We start from the raw sequence: 26,929 nt of genomic DNA on the forward strand, positions 1-26,929 counted from the left end.
TCGAACGAAACGTTAAATCACCCCTTCTTTGTTGTCGCAAAGACGCCCAAAGCGCACGCGAGAAAGTCCAACCCGTGAGGCCGTCGCCTCGACAGAGTCAATGTCACTCCCAGCTCGGACATCTCATTGTTATGCTATAGGCATACCCCATTTTCATTGATTTTACCCGAAATTAACTCTGTCACTTATGATTGCAAGTTGTTGCGAGTCAGTGACTGCTGTAGTGTTAAAATATGGTTCTGTATTTTTAAGATAGTGTGTATATAATATCATTTTATGTAGATATCCACATTTATTTAATATTTTTCTTCTGCAGTTTTTATTGAAAATGCAATATTTGATATCTCAAAAACCTGCTGTGATAGACAAAAACTGATGCCAGATTTGGAATCGGCACCCCAAAATTACCTTAAAACCCGTTGGAATACCTTATACCAGAAAAAGTGTGTTGACCAGTGTCATGAGCGTGTCTGCACCGGGCTTCGGACCGTACCAAGATGCGTCGTTAGAGAGGGCACTTTGCGCCTTTCAACCTTCGCAGCTCGTACCGAGTGGCTGGTTGTGTGTATGTTGCCCTTCTTTCGCACCGTACGTAGCCAACCGTGCTAATCGGAGGTGTGTACCAGGACATCGAGATACTGCGGCTACAGTTTTTGCGGTGTATAGCCCAACCATGTGAAGCTCATTGCCGGTCAGCTGTCTTGTGCTTGGTGACCATCAGCCAGTTCGGCATTGGATTCGAGACTAAAAGTTTCTATTTGTTTTCAAAAATAGAAAAGACAAATATTGTAAAGATCCCTTTAAATCATTGACGTAACAGTGCCTTCGTGATAGCCTGTTTACTGGTGGAGCACAGGTGCGTGAATATCACACGTGGGTTGAAAGTGCCGGTAACAAAACAACAAACAAAGTGTGCCACCGAGAAACGAACAGCACTGCTCTGGGTCCCTGCTTCCCATTGGCTTGTGGGGACGCAGCAGCAGCAGCAGTGGCAGCAGCGAGGAGGGACATCCACACGTTTAGAAACGTCGTGCTTCTGGAGAAGTGGTTCTTAACCTGGGGGTGCGAGATGCCCTCTCTGGGGGTGTGAGACCGTATTTTTTTTACGTAAATAATCGAAAACACAAATTAAGCAGGGGCACGTACGTGCACATACTTTGTTTCATAAAACCGATGTACTTATTAACATTAGACATTGTTTTTTTACGATTGAGAACCAAAGGGGTTGCAAGGATGCAGTAAAGTTCAAGAACCACTGGTTTAGAGTATTTTACTGCGAAACATTTCCACGTAATAAGCCACTTCACTGGTGATCGCCCAGGTCGCTTCTGAAAAAGAGCTGGACAGCTCAAGCGGGCATTACGTGGTACAAATAAACTAAAACAAAAGTAAAATTTCGACTTAAAACTTTCGTGACTGGAGAAATTGATATTCTTGGTTCTTTCGGTAATGTCACGTAGATAGAAACGTCGTGGTTTTTTGCTTAACATTTTTATTTTTATTGATTTTAATTTGTACAAATTTTTTTTCTCACAAATTTCTATCTACGTGACTTTACCGAAAGAACAAAATTTTTTAAAAATTAAGCATATGTATTTTTTTGCTCGTACCCAGAGGCTGGATGCTGTGCGAGCGCGCTCCCTGGGGCAGGTGCACGTAATCGAGCCGCTTGCCGGCCTCGCCGTAGCCCAGCACGTAGCCCCGCACGCGGCCCCGAGAGCCCCCCTCGACGATGGCGGCAGCGGCGGCCCCCGCGCCGTGCGGCGGCCGCCACTGGAGCGCGACGGAGTCGCCGCTCGTTCGCACCCGCACGCGGCCGGGCCTGGCCGGCGTGTGGGTCTCTGCGCAACCCGCGCAACACACACACAACGTGCGCGCAGAATGCAGAGACGAAGATCGTGCGCGTGTGTGTGTGTAGCCTACGTGTGGGGCAAGCTCTGTCAGCGAGCGGCTGTTGAGGGGTGGCCAACGGCACTACGCACGGACCGTTTTTGTCTCCCCGGTGACGATGTTTACACACCGTACCAGGAACTCGTTTGAGGCTGAGTCGACATAGGGGAGACCCAGGACCGGTTCAGATAATCGTCACCGGTGTTGGTCGTGAGCGGGAATCGAACTCGGGTCGCCGGGTTCGTAGCGCAGCGCGCTAATCACTCCACACCCACTCCAAAGACAAAGATCTCCCAATATAGCCTTAACGTACTGTTGGGGCAAGTGCTGTTAGCGATAACCTATGAAGGCCGGCACGGCACACGAGGGGTTGGGTGGCCAGCACCACGCCCGGCCGCCTTTGTTTCCCCAGTGGCGCACGTTTACACACCGCACTGGGTACTCATTTGAGGCTGAGTCGACCTAGGGGAGACCCAGGACCGGTTCAGATAATCGTCACCGGTGCTGGCCGTGAGCGGGAATAGAACTCGGGTCGCCGGGTTCGTAGTGCAGCTCGCTAACCGCTGCACTCCCAGATCCACACACACACATGCATACATACGCACCATCACGCATGAACACATTGACAGGCAAATGAGCACACAGTCTCGCAAGCGAACAGTGACAGGGATACGCTTATTAGGCTGGTTGCACCGTTCGGATGAGTGATGTTAGCGAGCATTCACTCTGACAAGTAGCTGCCACAATGCACAGATACTGAGTAGATGCACACTGACACACAAAGACAAAGATCCCCTAAATATCTTTGAACAAATGGTCGGGGCAAGTGCTTGCTGGTCGCGAGCACCAATAAAGTCGAACATGGCACACGAGGGCGTCTCTCCCCAGTGTTGATGTTTGCACCGCACACCAGGTATGCGTTTAAGGCTGAGTCGACCTAGAGGATGCCCATGATCAGTTCAAAGTCGCCGCTGTTATTGGTCTTGAGCGAGAATCGAAGCTGGGGTCGCCGGGTTCGTAGCGATGTGCCCCAAGCCGCTGCAACGCCACTCCCCATAATGTCAAACAGACACACAGCAGGCGGACATACCCATACACACACATAGGCGGTATGCAAGCCGTGACCAAGACCCCCACGCTGCCCTTCACTAATCACATTTACAATTTGAATTTATATGTGGCGTCCAAATGCGACCGCGTCTCAAGACTCTGTCTGTACAGGAACCGTGGGCGCGTGCGTTTTTTATACAGGGGTGCTTCAAAAAAATATTAACACTTCCGAGAATTTGCAACAATACCACGAGAAATTTGTGTGTGTGTGCCCCTCCGGGCTCTGGAGACCACCTGGAGAAGATTCCAGGCACGTGTTGACAATGATGGCGAACAAGTGGAGATTCTTTGACTTTTTGAAGCTATTAACATTACATTTGTTATCATGTTACAGTGTATTATCCGTTCTTTTTCCATTTAAAACGATAGTCCCATTTAAGTGTTAACAGTTTTTTAGGCACCCTGTATATATAGAGAGAAAGGGACACTGTACGACACCACGGGTGGCTGGGAGAAGGGAGTTCCAGACTCTAACCAAGTTATATGAGCAATAGATAAAAGTGACATAATCCTAATCCTCTCTCGATTCATCATAAGTTTGAACAAACATTATGCAGCTGTTCACAGCTGGTATATTGGAGTGCGAATGTGTGAGTGTGTTCAACAAGCCTTGTGCATTGTAAAACAGTGCAACACAAAACAATCCAGCGTGAAAACGCAAGGGGGTGAAGTCTAAGGTTGTTCATGAAATCATCACCGGACCATCCAGCAGTCGATCAATCCCGGCCAAAGGTTCTGCCTTTATAGGGGTAATAGCCTCTCGTCCCCCCTCCCACCGCAATAGCGTCACATCTCAGAAGCTAAGCAGGGCTGATCCTGGGCAGTGCGTGGATGGGCGGATCGAAGAGGGGAGGACCCATATTCTTAGGTTTTTTTCGGTAAAGTCACGTAGGTAAAAAATTAAAATTAATAAAAGTAAAATAAAAAAAATCACGACGTTTCGGAGGCAACACAAGCTTCCGTCTTCAGGTGGGAGAAATTCTCTCACTTGATACAGCTATCGTGCTGTGAAAACGGAAGCTTGTGTTGCCTCCGAAACGTCGTGATTTTTATTTTATTTTTATTTTACTTTTATTAATTTTAATTTTTTACCTACGTGACTTTACCGAAAAAACCTAAGAATATGAATCCTTGCAGTCACGAAAGCTTCAAATCTAGGGGAGGACCCACCTGTCACGGAGCCGTTGAGCGATCCGGAGCTCATGGACGCGTGTCCCTGCGGGTTAACCCATCCGCCTGCAGAGGACACGACGCGGACCAGCGCCACGAAGCCACACCGCCGCGCACAGCACACGACGCATGTGTATATATATGTACGTACGTACGCGTGCGGAACTTCTTTTGCATCGTACGTAGCCAACCGTGCTGATCGTACGTAGCCAACCCCAAGCAACCCGACGATGCCCTCCGTTTTGTGTACAGATGGCAATGGCAGGAGGTGGCCCATCTCAAGTTGCGGGGAAAAGATTTGCTCTCGTTATTTTTTATTTTATTTTTATTTGATTTTCTGCCCAGGGGGTTATATGCGAGCTGGGTCACACGTTGCAACCCCCACCACGGCGCGACAGCTCCGCTGAATGAGATGTCTCTCCGTTTGTCAATTGGGTTCAGCGGAGGTGAGATAATGTTAAGCCGTTGGCGCACACTCATCCAATAAGCCCAAATAATAATGTAGAAAAGGAAAACCTAAAGGCGCAATCGCGCAATTGTCTTGCTCACAGCACCGCTGGCAGATGGACCTCCACTAATCTCGCGTGAATATTACTACAGAAATATTACATCTAAAACGCAGGAAAGCAATTTCCAACATTTTAAAGCTGTTTGACCCTTGTGAACGGGATGTATATATATGTAATATATAGAGCTGTTCGCACATCCAACCAGTCCCCAGCGAGGAGGACATGCGGCGTGATACAAAATTACGTTCCCTGCGCTGTGGATATGCTCCCTCATGCCAGTGCCAAAGACCACTACAGAGACATTACGCACACAACCCACAAAGCAATGCGTAGGCACGTGCGACATATCCCAGCCAATACGAAACGATGCAGCACACTGAAGTGCATCGGTGAAAGGGCGGCCGTGGTGGTTGTGGTGGAGGTTAAATGAGATGGGGCCTCCGAAGCCACCAAAGTCAAACTGGTGGAAGCAATCGGCAGGAACAATGCAGCAGTGGAGGCGCCTTGCCGCAGTTGGAACGTTGCCACGTGGTTTCACGGGTTCAGCGAGAAACGACGGCGTTCTTATTTCCACGCGCGTCGGGGTGATTGATAGGTTTTACGTTTCAGAAAACAGACTCACTCTTTCAGCTGGCGGCGCATGCTTCGGTGCAGAGAGTCAAAGTCAAGCGACGAGGCGGAGGGAGAGAAAGAAAAAGGGCAGCAGAGGTGGAAAGTGGAGAGCAATTGAGGCCAACGGGAGATTTGGTTGGCAAACGAAACAAAAAAAACGAGGTCGTGGAGTGGAAAAGTTTGAAGACCACTGACTTAAGCGGAGTGGTGAAAACCAATCGGGCCACCCGACGCTCTGCGTGTGCCTCTGGTGACCAAAAACCTCTCCGACTACTCGGGGAGGCGGAGAGAGAGGGGGGGGGTACCGGGAGCGAGCGCTGCGCCCTCCCCAGACGCTCCACGCGTTCCGTGCCAGCGACTGAGCTGCAGCTGCTTGAATGTTTACGCCGATGGGGAAATAATCACTCGGGGGGGGGTGAGCGTGGAAAAAAACACGCCTGTGTGTGTGTAGGAATACGCATACATTTCAGTGAAGAGTTAAGGTGCTCGCCAAGTTGATTTTTTGTTGTTGCTTTTTTGTGTATTCAGAAGAGTTGACTTATTCAGCGCCGCTCCCCCACCCCGCCGCCCCTGTGTCAGACCCTGACTTGAGTGGGTACGCAATACAGTAGTTTCTGTGTGCGTGTGTTTTTTTACTCTTCCTCCAGTGTTGGTGTGTGCCTTGGCTCCTGCTCGGCACACGTGGAACATTGCCCGACTTGCACCCTGCCCCCACCCCCTACCTTGGGCATCGCGTTCTTCTCCACCACCACTCCTCTCTACGAGCCTTCATCTCGCTCGGCGCTATTGCTGCAGCTGCTACCGCGACCGGGGCCCCCCTTATAATTTGCGCGATTGCCCCCCCCCTCCTCGCCTCCCGCCCCCCAGAGAGGACTTCAGAGTGCGAGAAGGAGCGTGATCATGAAAGCACGCGGCGAGTTGTAACTTAATCGCGCAGGTTACGGGGGCTGCCGCGGGTTCCTTTCCCACAATTAGCTCGCTGCGTGCCTGTCTTTCAGCCCAAACGCCGAGCACATGGGCAGGAAACGGGCAACAATGCGGGTGTTGCCGTTAATTCCGCATCACGGTCACACTCCTGTTACGAACACGAATTCTTCGGCGGTCCACTGCAAGGAGGGTGGGAGGAGGAGGAGGGTGGGCGGTGCCGTGCGCCACCGGGGTTAGTCCAGGACAACGTCTTCAAATAGACAAACTAATCCGCCACGATCAAAGGCTGCCGCTTCATTTCATTTCTTTCATGCCAAATAACGACGTAATCCTACCGGCTGTATTTTTCTTTTTTTTTTCACTTACGCGGGCTCACGACGCGCCGAGCGTCGTGATGCGCTGCGTCGTCCAAAATCCGCGTTCGCGTTAAACCCCTGGAAGCGTCATGGAGCGTCGAGCGACCGGAGCTCCGAAGCGTCGCTCTTTATCTCTCTCTCGAGATGGACACTCTCTATGGACACTCTCTGTCTATCTATCTCTCTCTCTCGAGATATAGAGATAGAGAGGCTCTGAAGCGAGAGAGAAAGCGAAGCTTCGTAGCCCCGCTTCGGCAACAACGCGCGAACGCGCGCGGAGGGCCTTGACGCACACGCGCGTTGATTTGGTTTAATAAAATTGCATTCGCTTTTTAAAAAAAACGGCCAATGCTGCGCAAGGGCTTCACGCTTGTGAAGTGCTGATTGCGCGGGGTGCTTCGGTGTCTTCAATATCGCTCCTCCTGAACGCGCGGCCGCGAGACGCGCCTCCAGTCGGCCTTCGGAGGAGGCGTCATGCCTGGCAACTTACGCGCAAAGCGCTCCCGCGAGCGGCGCGATGGACATGACGTGACTGGGCTTTGTCAATCCACTGCCGAATAATGGCACGTCATGTTGGCCATGGGGGGAGGGGGGCTCTTTTGACTATACTTCACCAGCTGATGGGCAGTGGTGGTGGGTTGGTGAAGGGGTGGGGTGGAGGGTCCCAGGACCAGTGCCGATATTGCTCGCCACTGGTGTTAGCCGTGGAGAGCGATCGAACTCACTTTGCCGATGCGAATATATGTAACCCTCATACACTTACTTTGTCACAGCAAAGCAGTCCTCCTTTGCACGTGAGTCTATATCCACGGATTAAATTTTTACTAAAAACCTCAAATTTAAGATCACCTCCAAACAGCCGCTTAATTTTCTTGCAGCATCGCGTCACTTTTTCAGTTTGTATCTTTGGTTTCCCACTCAATTCCCCTGTGGAGGGAAGAAATATTCTGACGGAACAAATATTCGTTTCGACCACGTGCACTAACCGCTGTACCACCGCTGCACCCAAGCATATGTGTATATGAAGCTGAAATATAATACGGAGAAATGTGTTCCTGTTTAGCAACAAAAAAAGGCAATTAAATCAATAAATGGGTCTGTGGATCATGGCGTTGTGGGATGGGTGAAATTATGCCATTTAAGATCCGGTTAATAAAGCTGTGAGCCACTCCTGCTTGGTGATTCTGTGTCAATTACAAGCAAAAATCTCAACACATTCTTCAATAACACTGCCGTAAAGAGGGATACACATTCAATCGACAACTTTTTGGGCATCGCCTCGAACGTTGCCTTTCATATCGTCCTCCCTCTGTTGTAAAGGTTTTTTTTTCTTCATGAAAACGTCATCCGTTACGTCCTTCATCTAGTCCTATTCTATCCTTGCCTATGACGGCAGCGAATTTCTTCAGAAGATGAATGCCAAACAACCCTCGAGGTCTGCTCGCGACGAGAGAGGGCTTCGGGAGGGAGTTTACGGGCAGTGTTATTGACGATCGCGAGCCGAGTTCATTTCGTTATTTGTGAGCAACCACTTCCGACGCAGCAATCACGATTGTGGTTCGCTCTCGCGCACACGACACACAACGGAGCACGACCCCCCGTGGCAAAGAACACACGCGAAGGCGACGTTCGCGAGCGTCGACCTGGTGCGCTCTCTGCCCGGTACACTGGATGTCCCACGCCGTGCTGATTGGAGGCGCTCACCACCACATAGTACACCTCCCCAGGCTCTGCAAAGCATGGGTCGCGCGACAGCGCAGCGCGCACGCACATTACTCCCGGCGGGTATGGGCGACTTCGTGCCCCCGCCTCGCGTTGTCGCTGCCGTCTACGGACCTAAAATTGCCCCCGTTTTGGTGAAGGGGTCACGGGCGTTCAGGGGAGGGAAGGCGGCCCTAGTCGGATTCCCACCTGGCCTGGTTTTTTCCCCAGGATTGTCCTCTTGTTGTGATAGTCATCCCGGGAAATCTGTTGGGAATTCCCAGGGTTATTAAGTATTTTTTTTGGTCGTCTAATAATACACCGCTCAAGGCGATGCATTTGAATGTAGTTATCCCCTCTGCTGGTAATGTGAGATGCTCTTCTTCTTTTCGTGATATTTTCCAGCTCTTTTGAAGATCTCAGAGGTGCAAACCCGAACCCCCTCGTGGGAGTTCGCCTGGTCATCTCTTAGATGGTTGCGAGTCAATTAATCACGGCCGGCCACTTGCGAGGAGGCGTCCGCTGGCCACCATCACAGCCCTCGCCTCCCCTCCTACACCCACATCGTGGCTTTGCGAAAACGCAGCACCGCTTAAATGTGCAAGCAATAAAGGGCCACACTGTACATTGTTAGATGGAGAAAATGGTAATTTGCAGATTTCATTGCTTACATTCTCGTAAAAATGACAATCGCTTTCCTAATAGTGGAATAAAACTTCCGATGTGAAGCTTTTTGATTTAGAAACTGCTGGCATTTTGAATTTTACGATATCCAATGACACAATCAAAACATTATTATTATTATTATTATTTTGTCTTTCATAAAACAGCTTTCATATACACCACCATATCGCCCTTCTGTACAGGCCATAATCAAAGCGTTGCAAATTCTACCAATGAGATATTGATGAATATCTCTGAAGTCGTCAGCATTTGAGTGTGGCCGTATCGCGTACATCGCATTGCTCAGTGGCTGCCGGAACGCCGACAGTCAGATTCGCATAGTTCTTCCGCTTAAAAAAGAATAATTTGCAGGAATGCACTGCTCGAGTATCCATCATCATTATAATAATCAGGAAACCCAGTCAGGAAGACCTTAATTGACTCCCTCTTGGCTGGCTGGTGCACTCGTTGCTAATTAAAGGGTGGTGACTGTGTCAATAGGTATCCAGATTTGTTAGGGAAAAAAATGTTCAGCCCTTTGTCAATCCACTGCTGGATTAAGACCTCCTGATACCGTGTTGGACAAGGGGGTTGTTTGACCATACTTTACCACGCTGGTCAGTGCGGGTTGGTGTAAGGGGAACCCAGGACTGTGGTTTAGTCATCGCTCGCCACTGAGCTGTGGCCAGGAATCAAATTAGGTCACCGGGTTCATTGGTGCAGTGCGCTAACCACTGCGCAGATGCTCTGACCCGAGATATCAGCGCAACGGCGTCACGAGTACGGCTAATTTGGCGAATTTCATTTTGCGCCAGTTTTAATTTAAAGCTCTAGCGAGTTGTACAGTCTGCTAGGGTTGATGCCGTACATTTGAATCGATGCCATACATCCGAGACCCGTGCGTGAATTCACATCCGAGCAGCGTATTTCAGTGCATGAATGTGTGCGATTGGTCTAGAAGGGTCCGCGATTTTGCTTACAGAGCGCCAAACGATTTATATTTCGGCAAAGTGAATTTCGCACAAGACCCAGCCGAGAACAGCTTTGCTGTCAGGGGTGGGGGTGGAGGGGGGCATCGTTATCCCCCCCCCTGCAGTGGCGTAGCTAGGATATTTTGCGCCCGGGGACAAGCTATAAAATTGGCGCCCCCCTCCCTCCGTTTAATCACATACCAAAATGTAATTACATGACATGTAGGCTGTGTGTGGTGGGATATATATAAACTTTTAGGTTGAGGTGTAGATTTGTGCAGTAGTTTCAGGCTGCCGCGCCCGCCGCAATAAGTTATAATGTAACGTTGTGAGCCTCATTTTGGCGCCCCTTTACCGTGGCGCCCGGGGACACATGTACCCCCCTGCCCCCCCCCTAGCTACGCCTCTGCCCCCCTGCAATTTCTGCGAGACGCAACAGCGAGCGCCGGGTGGGCCGCTCGCTCGATCGTGGAGAATGACTTCGGCCAATGCAAAACTGTGCATGCATAGCCCAGCTGTTGTTTCTTCTTCTTCCCCTTCTATCCACCGCTGCGGTGTAATTGTAGATTCGATTCCACCGTGGTCAATGAGGTGACGCGGCCGGCACGTTTTCGAGGCGAGCGTATTTGTGCACCACACGAAGGCCGGTCCAGCACATGTCCTCACGCGGCAACGTGACGCCTCCGGCTACGGCCGTGTGTTTGTGTGTGTGCAATTTGATGATTGGGGTCACGTAAAAAAAAGGACCCCTCCACCACCACCCCCGCACTTCTCTCTCTCAGCGAGCCTCTGTCATGGCCAGAAATAGCACAAGGCGGGGGAGGGGGGGGGATGTGTGATGTGGCCAGCCCCACACTTGACCAGTGCTGATATATTCAAACACAGCACCAGGTACCTGCTTAATGCCGAGTCATCCTGTGACCTTGTCCGGATACCACGTTCCACTGAAAGTTATATGGTCAGAAATCAAACCCAGGTTTCCAGGGTTATATCACGCACGGACGATGACTGTGTCCCCCAACGCAGATGAAAGTCTCCCGCGTACAATGTTTTCGAACGTGTCGTTGACGAGCAACTTAATAAGACTGGCAAAGCGCACGAGGGGCTCGTGTGTTAGCATTTTGCCTGGCCGCCTTTGTTTACCGAAATGTTAACATTAACCACACCATGTACTCATTTGAATCTGAGCTGATCTAAGGGAGGTCCCAAGACTGGTTCAGCTGTTACGTTCCACTGATGTGCATGAATGGAAATTGAATCCAGGTCATCGGGTTCAGAGCACGTAATTATGTTCTAACCACTGCACCACTGCTTTCCATTGCGCTACGAACCCAGCAACTGAAATTAGATTCCTGGCCATGCGCTAAACACCGCTCTAAACCGCTCCCCCCACCACAGACTGTTGGGGAAAGTGATGTTAGCGAGCACCCATTAAGGCTGCACACCGCGAGGACAAAAATACACATCAGCCGCTATTTGACACTAAGTGGTAGTGGCGTCAACGCAGCGCTTGTGCCAGCCTAAGTGCATTTTGAGGCCATCACGTGAAGTGTGGAGGGCTCCCTGTTGGCTTGGAGGCCACGGGACAGACCCAGGTGTTATGGATTAACTGACCGAGATGACTGGCAGATGCGCCACCTGTGCTGCCCACATTGTCTACACACAAAGTTAAAGATCCCCCGTGTAGCCTGTAACAGACTGTTGGGGCGAGTGCTGTTAGCGAGCACCCATGAAGGCCGGCACGGCACACGAGCGGGTGGGTGGCCAGAAACACGCCCGGCCGCCTTTGTCTCCCCCGTGGCGATGTTTTACACACCACACCAGGAACTCATTTGAGGCTGGGTCGACCTAAGGCTAATAACCGTCCGTGAGCGCGAATCGAACTCGGGCCGGCGGGTTCGCAGCGAAACGTGCTGAAACCACGACACCACCGCTCACCACAAAGACAGACAGACATACACACACACACAGAGAAGGGGGCACGGATACACGAGCGGCGCGTACCAACATCCCGGATGAGATGCGAGCGCTGCTCTGCGCCCAGGCGCTCGTACTGGAGCCCCGTGAGGGCCTTGCCGAAGGCCACAATGTAGCTATCCACGGGACGCGCCGACTCAGCGTCGCGCGGAGGAAGCCACGACACGAGGAGGCCCTCCTGCTGCGCGCCGGCACTCACCCGCACCTGCCGGGGCTTGAGCGGGTGCCCCGGGAGGGCAGCTGGTGGGGTGCCGCGTGAGAGGGCAGCAGCAGCAGCGTGTTTGTCGCGGTTGGACCCGAGTCAAGAGCCGCATGGCTCACAGGGTTATACCTAATACATGAAACTGAAAACTGAAATTGAAAGTCGCACCGCCGCAGGACTGGATTAATTCCCGCGTGGCGGTGGTGGTGGTGGTTGGAGGGGTGGTGAGGGCATCTCAGGGGCAGCAACCTCGTTGGTCTCGGGTAAGTTCAGAATCAGAATATTGACACTGGAGGAATCCGATGAGGTATGAAGCTCTTTTAACGAGGAGGCCCTCGGTAATAAATACGAAATGCGGCGTATGGTGCCTGGTCGTCGTGGCAGAGTTGGCCAAATACCCACCTCTCTCCAGCGCTCCTTGCAGTGGAGGCCCTTCTGCCAGCAGTGGCGTGAGCAGGCAATTGCAGGGCTGCACCTTTACCAAAAACGTATTTGGAGCTTCATGGCACTTAGTACTGTAATGGTTGAAACCCAATGCTGCACGGTGGTAGTGTGGCAGTTCAGTTGTATCCGTTCCACTGATTTGGTAATGTAAAGCCAAGAGGCATGGCTGTGTGTACTGCAAGCACTTGGGTGCCGCGATTCAAATCGTTTGTTTTGAACTTCGTATTTATCGTCACGATGATTCCTAGGTGACGTTGTAAAAGTGGAAATGAAATAGCCAAGCGGGAAAAAAACCAATGAGGCATTTAGCATCGGGCATTGGGTGGTGGTAAAAGAGTCCAGGGAAGGAATTTAATTTACAAAAAAAACTATCAGGTCCAGGGACCCCTCTCCCCCCGCCCCCCCCCCCATCAAAACTTAATCCGGGCCTGCCTCGCACGTATCGTATGGGTGAGGTGGAGAGGGACACGCGGTGAGGAATGAGTTACAAGCAGTGGCTTAATGTCTCACTCGATTTTTTTCCGGAACGCTGCTTGCTAGGCCGGCTGGCTGGCTCGGAGTAGTAGCGATTATCGGCGTAAGGCACTACAACTAGAGTACAAGGTACACCTATCCATAATCATTCTATATTAGTGTACACTGATTCATGATTCGTTTTATTTGGGATAGATCGTCGTGTAGGTTTGATGTCATTTCTTAGCTACCACCCTCCACCACCCGACACAGTCAATAAAATCAGTTGGCATGTTGGCAAATATGCCAACTGCTGATTCTGGTTTAAGTTTTTTTTAATGACATTCCTACATGATCTAACCCAAAAATGTACTCATTATGAATCATAATATTGGTCGTTAAAGCTTACGTATAAAATTCATTATTGCAAACCTATATTAATATGAACGGGTGTATGATTGGAAAAAAAAGCATTTATACAACAACAATAATGATAATAATGGCAAAATTATTCCCGGAACAGCGTTCCGGAGTGTGCCGGCTGAAATTAAGCAGAACCAGTGGTAACCGCTGCCATGTGCTCAGGTCCGCGTGTGGGTCACACCGTGGATGGGCGAAGCAAACCCTCCGCAGTGGGTGGAATGTAAAATGAGTTTAAGTCAGTGGTCTCGCGTTGCAGCATGAGCGCCGCCCGTAAAAAACAAAAAAAGTGACAAAACATACACGCGCGCACGCGCGCGCACACACAACAACGAAATCGGAGAGCAGCACATGCGGAGATTGGGGAGCCGGCGAAGAGAGCATGCGGGACTTTAATAAAGAAGTTGGGGGCAGCAGAGGAAGTCGGCAAGGATGAAAGCCCCTTTAAAGTGATTCCTGGGACACACACCGGTTTTGTCTGACCAAGGCTTTGAATTAGGTGGGGTGTGGGGAAATGAGTGGGGTAGCGGCCGGGGGGGGGGGAGTGAAACTCGGAATGTACAATAGCAGTACGAGGCAGATCCATCTTAATACCATTTTTGGCATTTTTCCCCAGGATCGGCCTCACTGTGCTCTTGGTGTCGTCGCGTTACACGGACGAAGAACACATTCGCGGAGCAGTGCAGCCCTTGGTGTTGGGGGAACGGCTCACGGAGCTCCCTCTGAGAGCCCTTCGAGTGGCTTCCATTCCACACAGTAGGGGGCAGAGCTTGTTCTCACCCACTCTGCATATGAGAGTATTGTTCACCTTTATGAAATTCAAACCAATATTTTTTATTCTCAGAGCTGTAATTTTGCCAAATTAAAGGTAGCATTAAATAGAATGCAATGGGGGTTATGTTCGTTCGTTTGTACAGCCATTAGTGACCGGGGGTGAAGCCATCAACTCACTGCAGTTGAGAACCAAGTTTAATCACAGACAGCTGCCTTGATTCAAATCCAGGATCTCAGCAGTGCGAGCTCAACGCTCTGACATTTGAGCCGCTTCTCCTGCATATCGTTCGTGACACTTATGGGTAGAGATTAGCCCTTCCACCCACTTGAGACATTCAGAGACACTGCTAGCTTTGCTGCTGCTGTTGGCGCACGATACTGCCTCACTTCTGCACGGCAGAAATAAATGATAACGCCACAAATAGAACCATCCACAGCACCGAGTCAAGTTCACACGATAAGAGGCCACACAAACTATAACTGTACATTAGCGAGGTGAACGGCAGTGGCACAGCGCATCAAACTAGACACTTCATAAATATTTATACGACTATATTCTCACCTCGACGAGACGTCTGAATAGCATGGAAGCAAAGGCCAACTGTGCTCTAGAGGGGCTTTCGAGAACTCCCTCTAGTGGTACATCCCTGCCACCAGCAGTGAGGTGAGCAAGCAATGTGCAGGTCAGCACCGTGAACGATTTGACTCGTTCTCAAAAAAGTATGCAGCGTCGTACATGCATGAGTTACGATCATTTTGCCACGATAATAATTGTGCAGCCCTTGGCCAACTCACTGCTGAGCGAAGGCTTCCTCACGCCACGTTGGGCAAGGCGGAGGTTGTCCGACTACGCTTCACCACGCTGCTCAGTGCAGTTTGGTGAAAGGTGAGAAGGGGCAAGACCGATTCAGATATCACACCGGGTCTTTGCTGCAGTGTTCGAACGACAGGTTGTGATTGAGGATATCACCCGCTACGGATGTGAGCCCTGGGCCAGCGTGGAGCTCGGGTTGATGCCGTTCATCGCGCAGTCAACTAACCACTGTGCCACTGATTCACCCCCAATAATACAAAAATCGCATACAATCTACAAGCATTTGTAAATTCTTAATAGTAATAATAAGAAAACACATACAATCATCAACATGTTACATCTACCTACTAAACATGTTCAGGCTGTCTTAACGGTCTATGATGAAAAAATTTATGAATCTAACAATTCGTGCAATATATCTTAGTAAATAACTGACTAATATGCTGCAACGTATGTTTCTTTTGGTAGTTTTTCGGCACGCCTTCCACTTTTTTGTCCGTCTGACCAGACCTGCAAAAGTTACCGCTGAGTAGTGCCTAAGTTAATCAAGTAAATGTTTCTTATCCCATGCAGCTCAAGAGGTCCTCGATTCATGAAGAAATATCAGCTCAAATTTAAATGCACCATCATCAAATATCAGCCCACATTTATATCATCTCCCACATCTAGCTTCTCTGCATCTCTATCTATTCTTACCTGACCACATCTATATTTTCGTACGCATTTAATTCGTTTATCTCACTTTTTACATTTCTATATATTCTGTCACTTCACTAAAATTGTATTATTTGAAAGTGTCAGTGGGAGCGCGCCCCGCAAATAAATAATTTAAACCCAGGTGCCCCCAACAGACCACACCACTGGGACCGAGCGTTGTCCACGTACCTCTTTCATCAGCCACACTGCACCCGAGCAGAGCATGCCAAGCCAGCAAACACACTAATACTACCCGCATGGTTAACGTCCTCTTATCAGCTCATGGAGATTTCAATTCACTCGGCTCGGATCGCCTGGGTCGTGGCCGCTTCGCAACGGGGACGAGCTCGGATCCTGCACGGTCGTCCCGAGCCAGGAGAAAAAAAAGATCTGGGCGGGAACGCAGCTGGGATTGCACTGAGCCGCCGGAGTGGGGGGGGGGAAGAGGGAATAACAACTTGGGTAGGAGGAGGAGGAGGAGGGGGGGCGCCGTTTTAGAGACTGGGAGAGGCTTTAGGGTTGTCACGTAGTACAGAAACTCCGGCATCAGCTGGGGGAATTTTTGTTTCCGAAAGTTTTTGGGCTGGGCGGTGGTGGGCCCGTTAGCATTGGCTGCTTGACAGAGAGCCAGCCCTGACAAGGGTACCGTGGGCTCGCAAAGTGTGAAGGCGGCGCCGCGATCGTGTCTACTTGTAAATCGGGACGCGGTGCTGCTAACGATCAATTTGATGCCGCCGCACCCGACTTGCAACACCACCTGTGGACGTTTGCTCGTCGCCCGCCGCTGAGAAGCGCTCATGCCAACATCGCTCGCTACGGTGATGGATGTTCACTCACCGTGCGCATGGCAGACTTGCATACTTGCAGAAAGCAGCAACGTGTCCAAGAAATCCTGCGCTCTTGCAGCGGGCACTGCATGTGGAGAAGGAATGCGCGCTGTTGACTTTGAAATTAAAATCCGCCAATCGGCCGGAAGCTTTGACTAACTTTTATTTTTCTTCGCGAGGCCGATTTGATTATATATATTTTTTTGTTCATATATTTTTCTTGAATTAGGACAAAAAAAGCTACAAACTGTTCATCATCGCCGAGGTCACACTTGAGTGCCCGCTGTGTATTATCCTGGCGAAGCTGCTTCTGATATACGCGATCAAGTGCCAGGCCGGCCAGTCTAATTAAAAATTACTCCGGTTACATCTCTCCACTTAACGGCTTCTGTTCTGTGCGTGATTGCCCAGAGATGACAATTAAAGCTCACCTGAAACTTATCTTCGTGATTTCAATCATGCTCGTGTGTCTTCACAAACACATTCCTGCGGAGGGAGCTGGTAGGAACGTTGGGTTGCTCGGTCAATGGCCAGGGTCAACGAAGGCGTGGTGTATTCCGCAAATATGGCCGACTGTGAGGGCGGGCACAAGCCGGCGTGAGTAGGTTAAACGTTGAGTTTTATAAGGGCACCACGGGGTGACCAGCCCCTCCCCACCCAGCCCCACCCCTCCCACCCCTCACCCAGCCCCTCCCCACCCTCCCCTCTCCACCTAGCCCCACGCCTCCCATTTTTGGATGCACGACGGACGGACGGACACTATAATCCCCTGTGGGCTGGTGTAACCAGGAGGTTCCAACCAGTATAAATGTGTTTCTAAAATCGGCTTGGGTTTTCCTTCCACAGCTTATTGATTCCAGCCTCAAGACTCACAGCACCCTGCGTTTCATTTTGCGGCGTGGACCGTGGTTAATTTAACATGCACGCGTCTCTCATTAATTATCAATGGTCGAGATAAATGGATTGGGTTGCCTAACAATAACAAAGCCCGTATCGATTAGTACACTGCAAAGCTAGCCTGCATGCTATTGATCGAAATTGAGGTTTTGTGATGAACGAGTTTAGCACCAATTCTTTATAGAGCACAAATTCACAACACTGTAGGCAACGCGAGCGCAGCGTTGTAGCCAACTAGGAAATGAACAAACAATCATATCAAGAATCGAGGGACCCAGACTGCCACTGCACGATCATGTATGAAAAAATATCACGAAAACAGGGGTCCTGCAAAAGCAAATCGCAACGACAGTGGAAGGAACGGTTTGAAAGAGGCACTCGAAACATCAGAGGGGTGATACTTTGATCGTCAACGGTGGGGGACTGCTGTGTCCCCGCTGTAGCTGGGAAAATCGTGGACCCAGTGGAATCTCTTCTTGGTTCTTTCGGTAAAGTCACGTAGAAGGGAAATAAAAAAATTATAAAAAAATAACATAATGAAATAATTCTCACGACGTTTCGGCCACAACGCAAGCAGCCGTCCTCAGGTGAAGAACAGGTCTGTCAGAAAGACAGTGTCTGAATGAACACCACCACTCTTGGCAGCGTATATTTAAGCTGGGTTGAAGGGGGAAGAGCGCCTTGACTGTTAAAGGCGGCTGGATTGAAGGGAAGAGGAGGGGGAGACACAAGAAGATGTCTTTACATATTTGACCATTTAAAATCCTTCACACAGAGACACTCTGCTTCCAGCACGTGTCACATTAGAAGAATGGGAAGAGAGCTCAGAAGTGTTCGAAACTGCGCTAAAATATTGGTATGGTGATTTTTTTTGAGCCATGGCTTTTTTGCCAGAGGTCGGAGGTCATAAGGCATACAAAGTTCATCGCTGGTTCATTTCGGTCAAGAATGAGCCCTTACTCCGCTGTGTACGACAACCACTACTCAAGTGCTGTGACTGCCAGACTGACACACTGACGCACAAAGTTTATTCAAATGTTGATGAACACAACTCACTGCTGCTGCATGTTCGAGAATCTTTACAGACATTTGCACGAATGTGCATATGTTGAACTTCTTTCGCACTGCACGTAGCCAACCGTGCAAGCCCGTGGGCCTCTGTGCAATTGGATCGCCTGCCCATACACATGCACACACCCGTGTATACAGTTCATACCGTATATCATTAATTTGCAGCTATCTCGTCTGCATTCTCTCGCGAAAGTACAATACTGCATTGCGAAATAACAATCAAGTTTTTTTTTTATTACGCAGGAACGCTAAAGTATTTTGTAAATTCAGCCATTAAAAGTTGCAGAACAGAAAACTTGGGTGCACCCCCACCAACCGCACCGCTCATCAGCCCCCCCCCCTCCCCCCCACTATCTACTGCGCAGCGGTCGTTTATTTATGTGACAATTTAGCTTCCCCGTCTGCACTTCAAAAACACACGGAGCATTAAAAAAGTTTTTTTTTTAAAGACTTTCACCAGTGAAGGACACGCCATTAGCTCACCTTCCTGCCACGGTGGTGACACCGCTATGTGGCGGCGTTAGGGGGATGGGGGCTGGGTGGGTGGGGGACTGCGATGTGGCCTGGTTGGGATTGGCCCTGGTGGGAGAGGGGGTGAAAGCCCCCCCCCCAATTGATTGCCTGGCATCTGGGCCCCTTCAACCTGTGGGCCCCAGTGCAATTGGATTGCCTGCACAATTGATAATTAATTATGCCATGGTGGGGGTAGACGGGGTGGAATTGGTACATTGTTAATGGACCGTGGATTTAGGTTTTTTTAATGTACAATGTAAAACCGTGTGTGCTCGTGACGAATGGATCAAACACCTCCGATTAGCACGGTCGGATACGTACGGTGCGAAAGAAGTTTAACGTACATGCAAAAACATGGATACGAGGACAATAACAAATAAAGTTCTACAAAAGCTGAAACGTGCACGTAGAAACATGGTTTGAATTAGGAGGAGGAACACATTGATTGAAATATATAAGCAAGTTAGAAAAATTATATTGACTGTTAACAAAAGTAAGTAGGCTTCATTCAGCAGGACGTGTAACTCGAGGCGATGATGGCCTGTGGTCGAGACTAATGACGGAGTAGCAGCCAAAGAAGTGAAGGTGCCAGAGAGGACGTGAACCGCGGAGGTTGATCAATGAAATCTGGCGCGGTGTGCAGGCGCGCAATGGATTGTTGCAGGACTGTGAGAACTGACAGCAGCATGGAGAGACCTTCATCAAGCAGTGGATAGATAACGGCTGAACATGATGACGAACGATCACACAGTAGATACGTTTTTACTGTTAAAACATTCAATCAGATGGCTACGCTCTGTCCTCCCGGCTAGTCGATGTGCTCGGGGAATTTTTTTTTATGGGGGGCTCGAATATTGGACATGTGTGAAAAAGAGCTTCATAGCTCATCGGATTCCTTCAGTGCCAATTAATATTATAATTCTGAAATATGTCTGCGCCCTGCAAGCCTACCAGGTACCGAGAGCGACGGCCTCCCACTCGGTGGCGTTGCTATTGAGCGTGCAGGCGGTGCAATTACACCAGAGCCTCATGGCTCACAGGAGCCCAGGTGCCGTGGTGCAAACAGAGAGGGAAATGGACAGTGTTGGCGGGGTGGAGAGAGAGGGGGGCATTTAACACTTTGCACTAGAACCCATGCTTCCAAATTTACCCCGATCGGACACCGTCGATGGCTTTCCGTGACACATCAAATGAGGTGCGAAATCCAAATGGCGCATTCAAGTTTGGCCTGACAGACAATTGAAATATTATTTTCCCCTTTCGTGGAGTCTGGCTGCCCTCTGCTTGCAGCTACACTCACTGCAGCCAATACAATTAGCTTTGGGATGAATCACGCGGTGGGGTTGACTACGCATATGCCCGTAATCCAGCGCTGCAGAGGCGATGTTGGTGGATCGCCGGGAGAAGGCGGTACAGCAAAACAATGACGGTATTTGGCCTACTCTTCCACGCCGGCCAGACGTAATTGGGAGAGGTGGTAGTCGCACACTTAACTTCACCACACACAACCTGCCGATCAATTAACTGTTCCATACCTATACTGTATATATTACACTATAAAAACTATTAAAATGTGTTGTTTTTATTTTACAAGGTAAGGCCCACTGAGCTGTATATAGAGATGAAGGTAGCATAGTAAGGCCTTGGCCTAGCAGTGGATGGACCATGGCTAATGATGATGATGATGCTGTGTATAAACTTTTACTTTGATGTGACCCACATCATCTGTATGTTTTTCCTTACACTCCTATACACTCCCACAGGGGATTATTGTGTCCGTCGTGCAGGGAGGGGCTGGGTGGGGAGGGAGGGGCTGGGTGGGAGGGGAGGGGAGGGCGGGGAGGGGCTGGGTGGGGAGGGGCTGGGTGGGGAGGGTGAGGAGGGGCTGGGTGGGGAGGGGCTGGGTGGGGAGGGTGGGGCTGGGTGGGGGGTGGGAGGGGTGGGGCTGGGTGTGGAGGGGCTGGTCACCCCGTGGTGCCCTTATAAAACTCAACGTTTAACCTACTCACGCCGGCTTGTGCCCGCCCTCACAGTCGGGCATATTTGCGGAATACACCACGCCGCCGTTGACCCTGGCCATTGACCGAGCAACCCAACGTTCCCACCAGCTCCCTCCGCAGGAATGTGTTTAATGTGGTATCTATACCCCAGGGTTTACATCATGTCTCTCGAATGCCTTGTTTCCATGAACAGCCAATTCAAGCCGACTCGAGTGAAATTGCGTTGCACTTGAGTTGAAGGGCAAATCAAGTTGGTCAAAGAGAAGTGACGTTTCCATGATTAATCTAAGTTGCTCCAGTCATCACGTGAGTTGGGCAAAGCTTTCCCATACATACTTCTGAGTTAAGACCATTCCCAGAAATGCTTGCGAGTAAAGGTCAAGATTGCACTGCTTTTAAATTTAATTGTCAAATTAACTGTAGCCATCACCCACGACATTTTTGACAGACGTGCTCTGCAATGTATTTCGCTCCGCCGTGAATTCTCACGGAGGGAATTTACGTCAGCCCATGAAGCGGAATTGTTTCCAGTTGAATAAAAAGAAACCACGAAAACGCGGTAACATGGCCTAGCGCAAGGGGGTCAGAAAACTTGCGGCTCGTTTAAGGAAATGCCTCGTGACATTGTTTATGAAGCATCACCGTCTCGAAATCGAAAAAAAATGTCCCTTCTTGTTATTTTGGTTGCTGACCCCTGGCCGAGCAGTAGCACATTCGCCGCTTACTGCGGTTGTCATAACCGCAATAGCATGCACCGTTAATGACCCCGTGGTGTCATTCGCTAGAGTAGGCCATTCTATTCTTGCGCGTGGCAATACGTTCAGGAACTAAATTCCAATGTCGAGGTCCGTCAGCCACGAGAGGGCTTCAAAGGAGGGAGTTCACGCAGTGTTGCTGTTTCTCCTCTATAGAAGGGAAATAATAAAATAATAAAAATGAAACATAATAAAATAATTCTCACGACGTTTCCGCCACCACGCAAGCAGCCGTCCTCAGCTGAAGAACAGGTCTGTCGGGAAGACAGCGTCTGAAATGCAGGTCTGTCGGGAAGACAGCGTCTGAAATGCAGGTCTGTCGGGAAGACAGCGTCTGAAATTCAGACGCTGTCTTCCCGACATACCTGTTCTTCACCTGAGGACGGCTGCTTGCGTTGTAGCCGAAACGTCGTGAGAATTATTTTATTATGTTTTATTTTTATTATTTTATGATTTTCCTTCTACCTGACTTTACCGAAAGAACCAAGAAGATGAATCCCTGCAGTCACGAAAGCTTTAAATCGAAATTTGATGTGGTCCATAGTTTGGGTTCCATGGCCACGATGGTATTCTTTTTTGCCTGTCTTTAAATTTAATTTGTGAAGGACATGTTAGCATTGACCTGTTGATGTTCTGATTCAGTTTATGGTTACACCAGTGTCTTCCAGGTTTGCCAAAGCCAGGAGGTGCGTTGTTTGGGGTCTCGAATTAGGTGTTTTATTTATCTGGGACGTCTGCGTTGTTGCACTCTCTCCGCCAGCATTCTTCCGGATCTGGGTGAGATTCTAGGATGGTGACAGTGCGATCCCAGAAGGGGCGATAGGGACAAGAGCTGGCGGCGAGGTACATTGTTGAGGTCTTGGTTGATGGATAGGTTGTCATTAGCAAGAAAACGTGTAAATTCCCTTACAGTTTGCATGTCTCCGTGGATATTTGTGGCTGAATATTCGCCACAACAGGCAGCCAGGGGATAGGTGTCGGTTTCAGTGTTCAGGTTATGATGTGCATTGCGTTATTTAATTATGCATTGAGAAGTTTTGTGTACGATCTCCCGGACTAGGCTATCGCATAACACTGACGAAACCAGTAGACCTAAACCAAAAAAACAAGGAGAGCCATTTTTTAAAATCTAATTCTGTAAAAAAAACCCTCAATATTTCAAGAGCCGCAATGCCACGTGGCAAATGCGAGATTGGTGGGTCCTTAAACACATTCCTGCGGAGGGAGCTGGTAAGAACGTTGGGTTGCTCGGTCAATGGCCAGGGTCAACGGCGGCGTGGTGTATTCCGCAAATATGCCCGACTGTGAGGGCGGGTACAAACCGGCGTGAGTAGGTTAAACGTTGAGTTTTATAAGGGCACCACGGGGTGACCAGCCCCTCCCCACCCAGCCCCTCCCCAACCTCCCCTCCCCACCCAGCCCCTCTCTGCACGACGGACGGACGGACACAATAATCCTCTGTGGGCTGGTGGAACCAGTGGGTTCTTACCAGTATAAACAACGTCACAAAGCAGTTCTCAAAGAGCCGCGTGCGGCTTCGGAGCCGCAGGTTGCCAAGCCCTGGACTAGATCAACGAGAGGGCAGCAGTTCTCAGCACATCATCGGAGGCGCTCAAGGTCGTTCCTGCACCTTTCAGTGGCAGGGCGATTGTATTTGGGCGTCCGCAAATGACTCAGTTGGGACTATACATAGCAATCATCACCTCTTACTGGTACACGAATGCCCCAGGGAGCATTTGCAAGTGAGAATGTCGTGGTCTATTGACTTCTCACCTGGTTAAACAAAACAAATGTGAACTTAAACTTGAGAGATGCTGTGGGTCATTGACGTATGTGAAAATGAGCTTTATAGGTCATCGGATTCCTCCAATATAAATAAAGATTCTGATTGGTTTGGGCCATGACACGTGGCTAGAATGGATCTTGATGGCCTGTGGTCGAGACGAACGAAACAGTGGCAGCCAAAGGGGAGATAACACGCTGAGGAGGACGTAGCGGCTGGGAAACAGGCTTCTTCACAATTCTGGCTAATCGCCTGATGAAGCTGGTTGTTGTAATCACCAGCGAAACGTCGTACTCGAATTGCAAATGCTGCGGATTTACTCTTCAATGCACAACCGGTGTGCTGAAGTGGTAACTAATTCATTCTAGATTTGAAGTTTTCGTGACTGCAAGGATCCATACTCTTTGGTTCTTTCAGTAAAGTCACGTAGGTAAAAAAAAGATTATTATTTCATTATTCTCTTATTTTTATTTTAGTTTTACCCACGTGACTTGACCGAAAGAATCAAAGAGTATGGTGACTAATTGGCACCGTTTGTTCACATGTCGGGTGGTGGCGGGTTTAACGACACAAATATTTACGCGAACTCACCCCGAAACAACCCCCTTTATTATGGTTAGGGGCCGTCCATAAATGACGTCACGCACCTAGGGGGGGGGTCAGACATTTGTGACGATGTGTGACGAGGGGGGGGGGGGGTGGAAAATGTGACGTCACATCAAAATGCGCAACTTTAAATAAATATAGACAACACGTTCTACTTAATTAAATAGACTTTTTAATAAATGTTTTCACCTACAACATCAGAGTGCAGCGCCACATTAAATACGCACTACAATGACAATAGTTCAAAGCGATTTGAAGCATGTTTTATTTTGGGTGGGGACAGAGCTTTGTGACATCATATTTGAGGGGGGGGTCTGACTTTTTGTGACGCCGTGTGACGAAGGGGGGGGGGGTCAAAAATCGTCCAAAATCACGTGACGTCATTTATGGACGGCCCCTAAAGTCCTCATCTATCTGTTTGGGTCAGGCTTTCGAGCAGCCCTGAGGCTTGTCTCCCGCGCCCCCGTGAGTCTGCAACATCTGGCGCGTTATAAATGTCATTACCGTCATTGCCATTATCAAACACCGCCAGTTGCCTGCTCTGACATTATCCTGTCAACCCCTTATCAGTGCTCTACCTGCCTACAGACCAATTCAGACCTTATTGGTCACCCCGTGCCGCTTATAAATCTCAACGTTCATCCTACAAAGTCCCATCACAAGGGAGAAACACAAACAACATTTTTTTTTATTTGCCCGCATTGAAACAACAAAACGGCTGTACGCCGTATGGACCCTAAAATTCAAAGTCCCTGCATACCGAGTAAAACCGTACGGGTTGACAGCTACTACCACTTTGACCACCGCCGGTTGCTGTTTGCTGTGCACCCCGGCCCCCTCCTCCTGCCTACCTGGCTGGCTGTCTCGTGTTGTGGTTACTCTGTGACTGTTGTAGCTGCTGCTGTTGTTGTTGAAAGCGGTGGTGGAGGGGAGGGAGGGGAGGGAGGGGAGGGGAGGGAGGGGGGGAGAAGAGGGAGGGGAGGGAGGGGGAGGGAGGGGATTAAGGGAGGGGAGGGAGTAGAGGGAGGGGATGGGAGGGAGGGGAGGGAGGGAGGGAGGGGAATGGAGGGAGGGGGGAGAGGAGTCAGGGGAGGGAGGTGGTGGGTATTAAGGGAGGGGAGGGAGGGAGGGGAGGGGAGGGAGGGGGGGGAGTAGAGGGAGGGGAGGGAGGGGATTAAGGGAGGGGAGGGAGTAGAGGGAGGGGAGGGAGGGGGAGGGAGGGGAGGGAGGGAAGGGAGGGAAGGGAGGGCGTGGAGGGAGGGGAGGGAGTGGAGGGGGGAGGGATGGGAGGGAGGGGTGGGATGGAGGGGAGGGAGGGGGGGAAGGGGGAGAAGGGAGGGAGGGAATTCCAAGTTGCGCGGGAACCGTTGTGCGTGACGTCACGGCAAGCGCGGGGCGGGGTAGGGGGGGATATCCCCGTCGGCGCGCGCTGCCCGTGCGCCTCCATCGCAGCTGATGAAGGCGCCTGCTCAGTGCGACTCTCTCCGCCGCCGCCGGGCGCAACAGTAAAGCTTCCCACGCAGTACCTCGTCTTTCCCCTCTCTCTCTCTTTGTCTCTCGGCGACTCTTCTCGTGTCGAGTCGGCGAGGCGCATCTTGGTTGAGTTGCCGCACGCTCGACGGATTCGCGCGATTTGTGGCCTCACGGTTGCCATGTTTACGCGTGAGCGTCGCGACGGGCCTAGCTGCGCGGGAAAGCCTTACGTGTTTCCTAAGCAGCTTGCCCGGCCGAGGTGCCTCCCCCCGGCCACCACTTCTCACGCCGTGGGGAGGTTTCGGTGTTCCCAACAGGGGTCGGTCTTAATCCGTTGCTCCTCTCCCCTCTCTCCCCAAACTTGAGCAATGGTTTTGCTTTTTGTTGTTGTTAATTTTGTGGCTGCCGTTGTCTGAAGGCGATTCTGTACCGCCAAGGAGATGGAGCGATTTAATAATCTCGCGCGTATTGACAATGTGGCTTTTGCTGATGGTAATATAACAATTCTATAAGGTTTGGGTCAAATTTGAGAAATGGGGCGGACTGTGTTAATGGCTTTTAATTAACCGTTTACTGTATAAATACATCGTATCGACTGTTAAAGACAACGTAACTGGGAGTACACGTCTTGGTTTGGCGGTGTCATATCCGTGGGGTTACTCAGGTATTCTTAATTACCACATTCATACATAAAACACTGATTTAAATGAACGAGTCAAGCATCCCAATGCAGGACTGTCTTGACTCCATCCTGATTAAATACATAGGACGTTGGGATCACGGTAAAACGTCGCATATCTGACTGAGTATACGCGTATAATGTGAAAATACATTACACGTTAGGCAATTACAGCTACGCCGTGTACAAATGCTGCGCTGGTTTGGTCGATTAATTGATCAGGACAAGTATGTGACGGTCGGATTTACAATTTCTCGTGTTAAGCTGCCAATAGTCACGTGCGTTTTGAAGTGTTGGTAAATCGGTGGCTGCCCTGGCAACGCAGGGCTGCGCGCCTGTTGTTAACGAACCCTTTCATGGCTTTATTGTGGTGATTTCGAAAAGTATATTGGTTTGGCCATGTTTGTTTGTTGTAGTACGGAGTAAGACTGATGGCCTTAATCTAAGTTGTATTGTGGTTGTTGTTGTTTGACTTGCATACCATTGGGATTTGTGCACACAGCGTTGGTGTACGGTGCTTTTTCTGCAATATTTTGCTGTCTTTTCTTGGATTTTCTGTTTACACTTAGTCACATAGTCTCTTTAAGATGTTTTTTTTGTTTTTTGTTTGTTGCGGTTGCACCCGATTCAAGAGCC

The 26,929-nt window shown here is 49.9% G+C and overlaps 2 protein-coding genes across 2 annotated transcripts in view; one reads left to right on the forward strand and one right to left on the reverse strand.

Annotated features, from left to right (window-relative positions):
* The window catches only part of LOC144733527 (fibronectin type III domain-containing protein 1-like), an 82,217-nt gene extending 65,889 nt beyond the window's left edge, over positions 1–16,328 (reverse strand). The window contains exons 1-6 of the mRNA XM_078615474.1: positions 15,879–16,328; positions 11,914–12,126; positions 8,218–8,304; positions 6,007–6,009; positions 4,171–4,236; positions 1,611–1,841 (exon numbers count right to left, since the gene is read on the reverse strand). Of these exons, the coding sequence (XP_078471600.1) occupies positions 1,611–1,841; positions 4,171–4,236; positions 6,007–6,009; positions 8,218–8,304; positions 11,914–12,126; positions 15,879–15,948 (670 nt within the window). The 5' untranslated portion in view covers positions 15,949–16,328. The remainder of the gene's footprint in view (positions 1–1,610; positions 1,842–4,170; positions 4,237–6,006; positions 6,010–8,217; positions 8,305–11,913; positions 12,127–15,878) is intronic.
* A 9,217-nt stretch (positions 16,329–25,545) lies between these two features.
* The window catches only part of ARL13B (ARF like GTPase 13B), a 49,033-nt gene continuing 47,649 nt past the window's right edge, over positions 25,546–26,929 (forward strand). Inside the window, exon 1 of the mRNA XM_078615475.1 lies at positions 25,546–25,646. The gene's annotated coding sequence lies outside the window, so the exon portion shown is untranslated. The remainder of the gene's footprint in view (positions 25,647–26,929) is intronic.

Source organism: Lampetra planeri, chromosome 47 (assembly GCF_965212315.1).
Source record: "Lampetra planeri chromosome 47, kcLamPlan1.2.h2, whole genome shotgun sequence".
NCBI classification, from domain to species: Eukaryota; Metazoa; Chordata; class Hyperoartia; order Petromyzontiformes; family Petromyzontidae; genus Lampetra; species Lampetra planeri.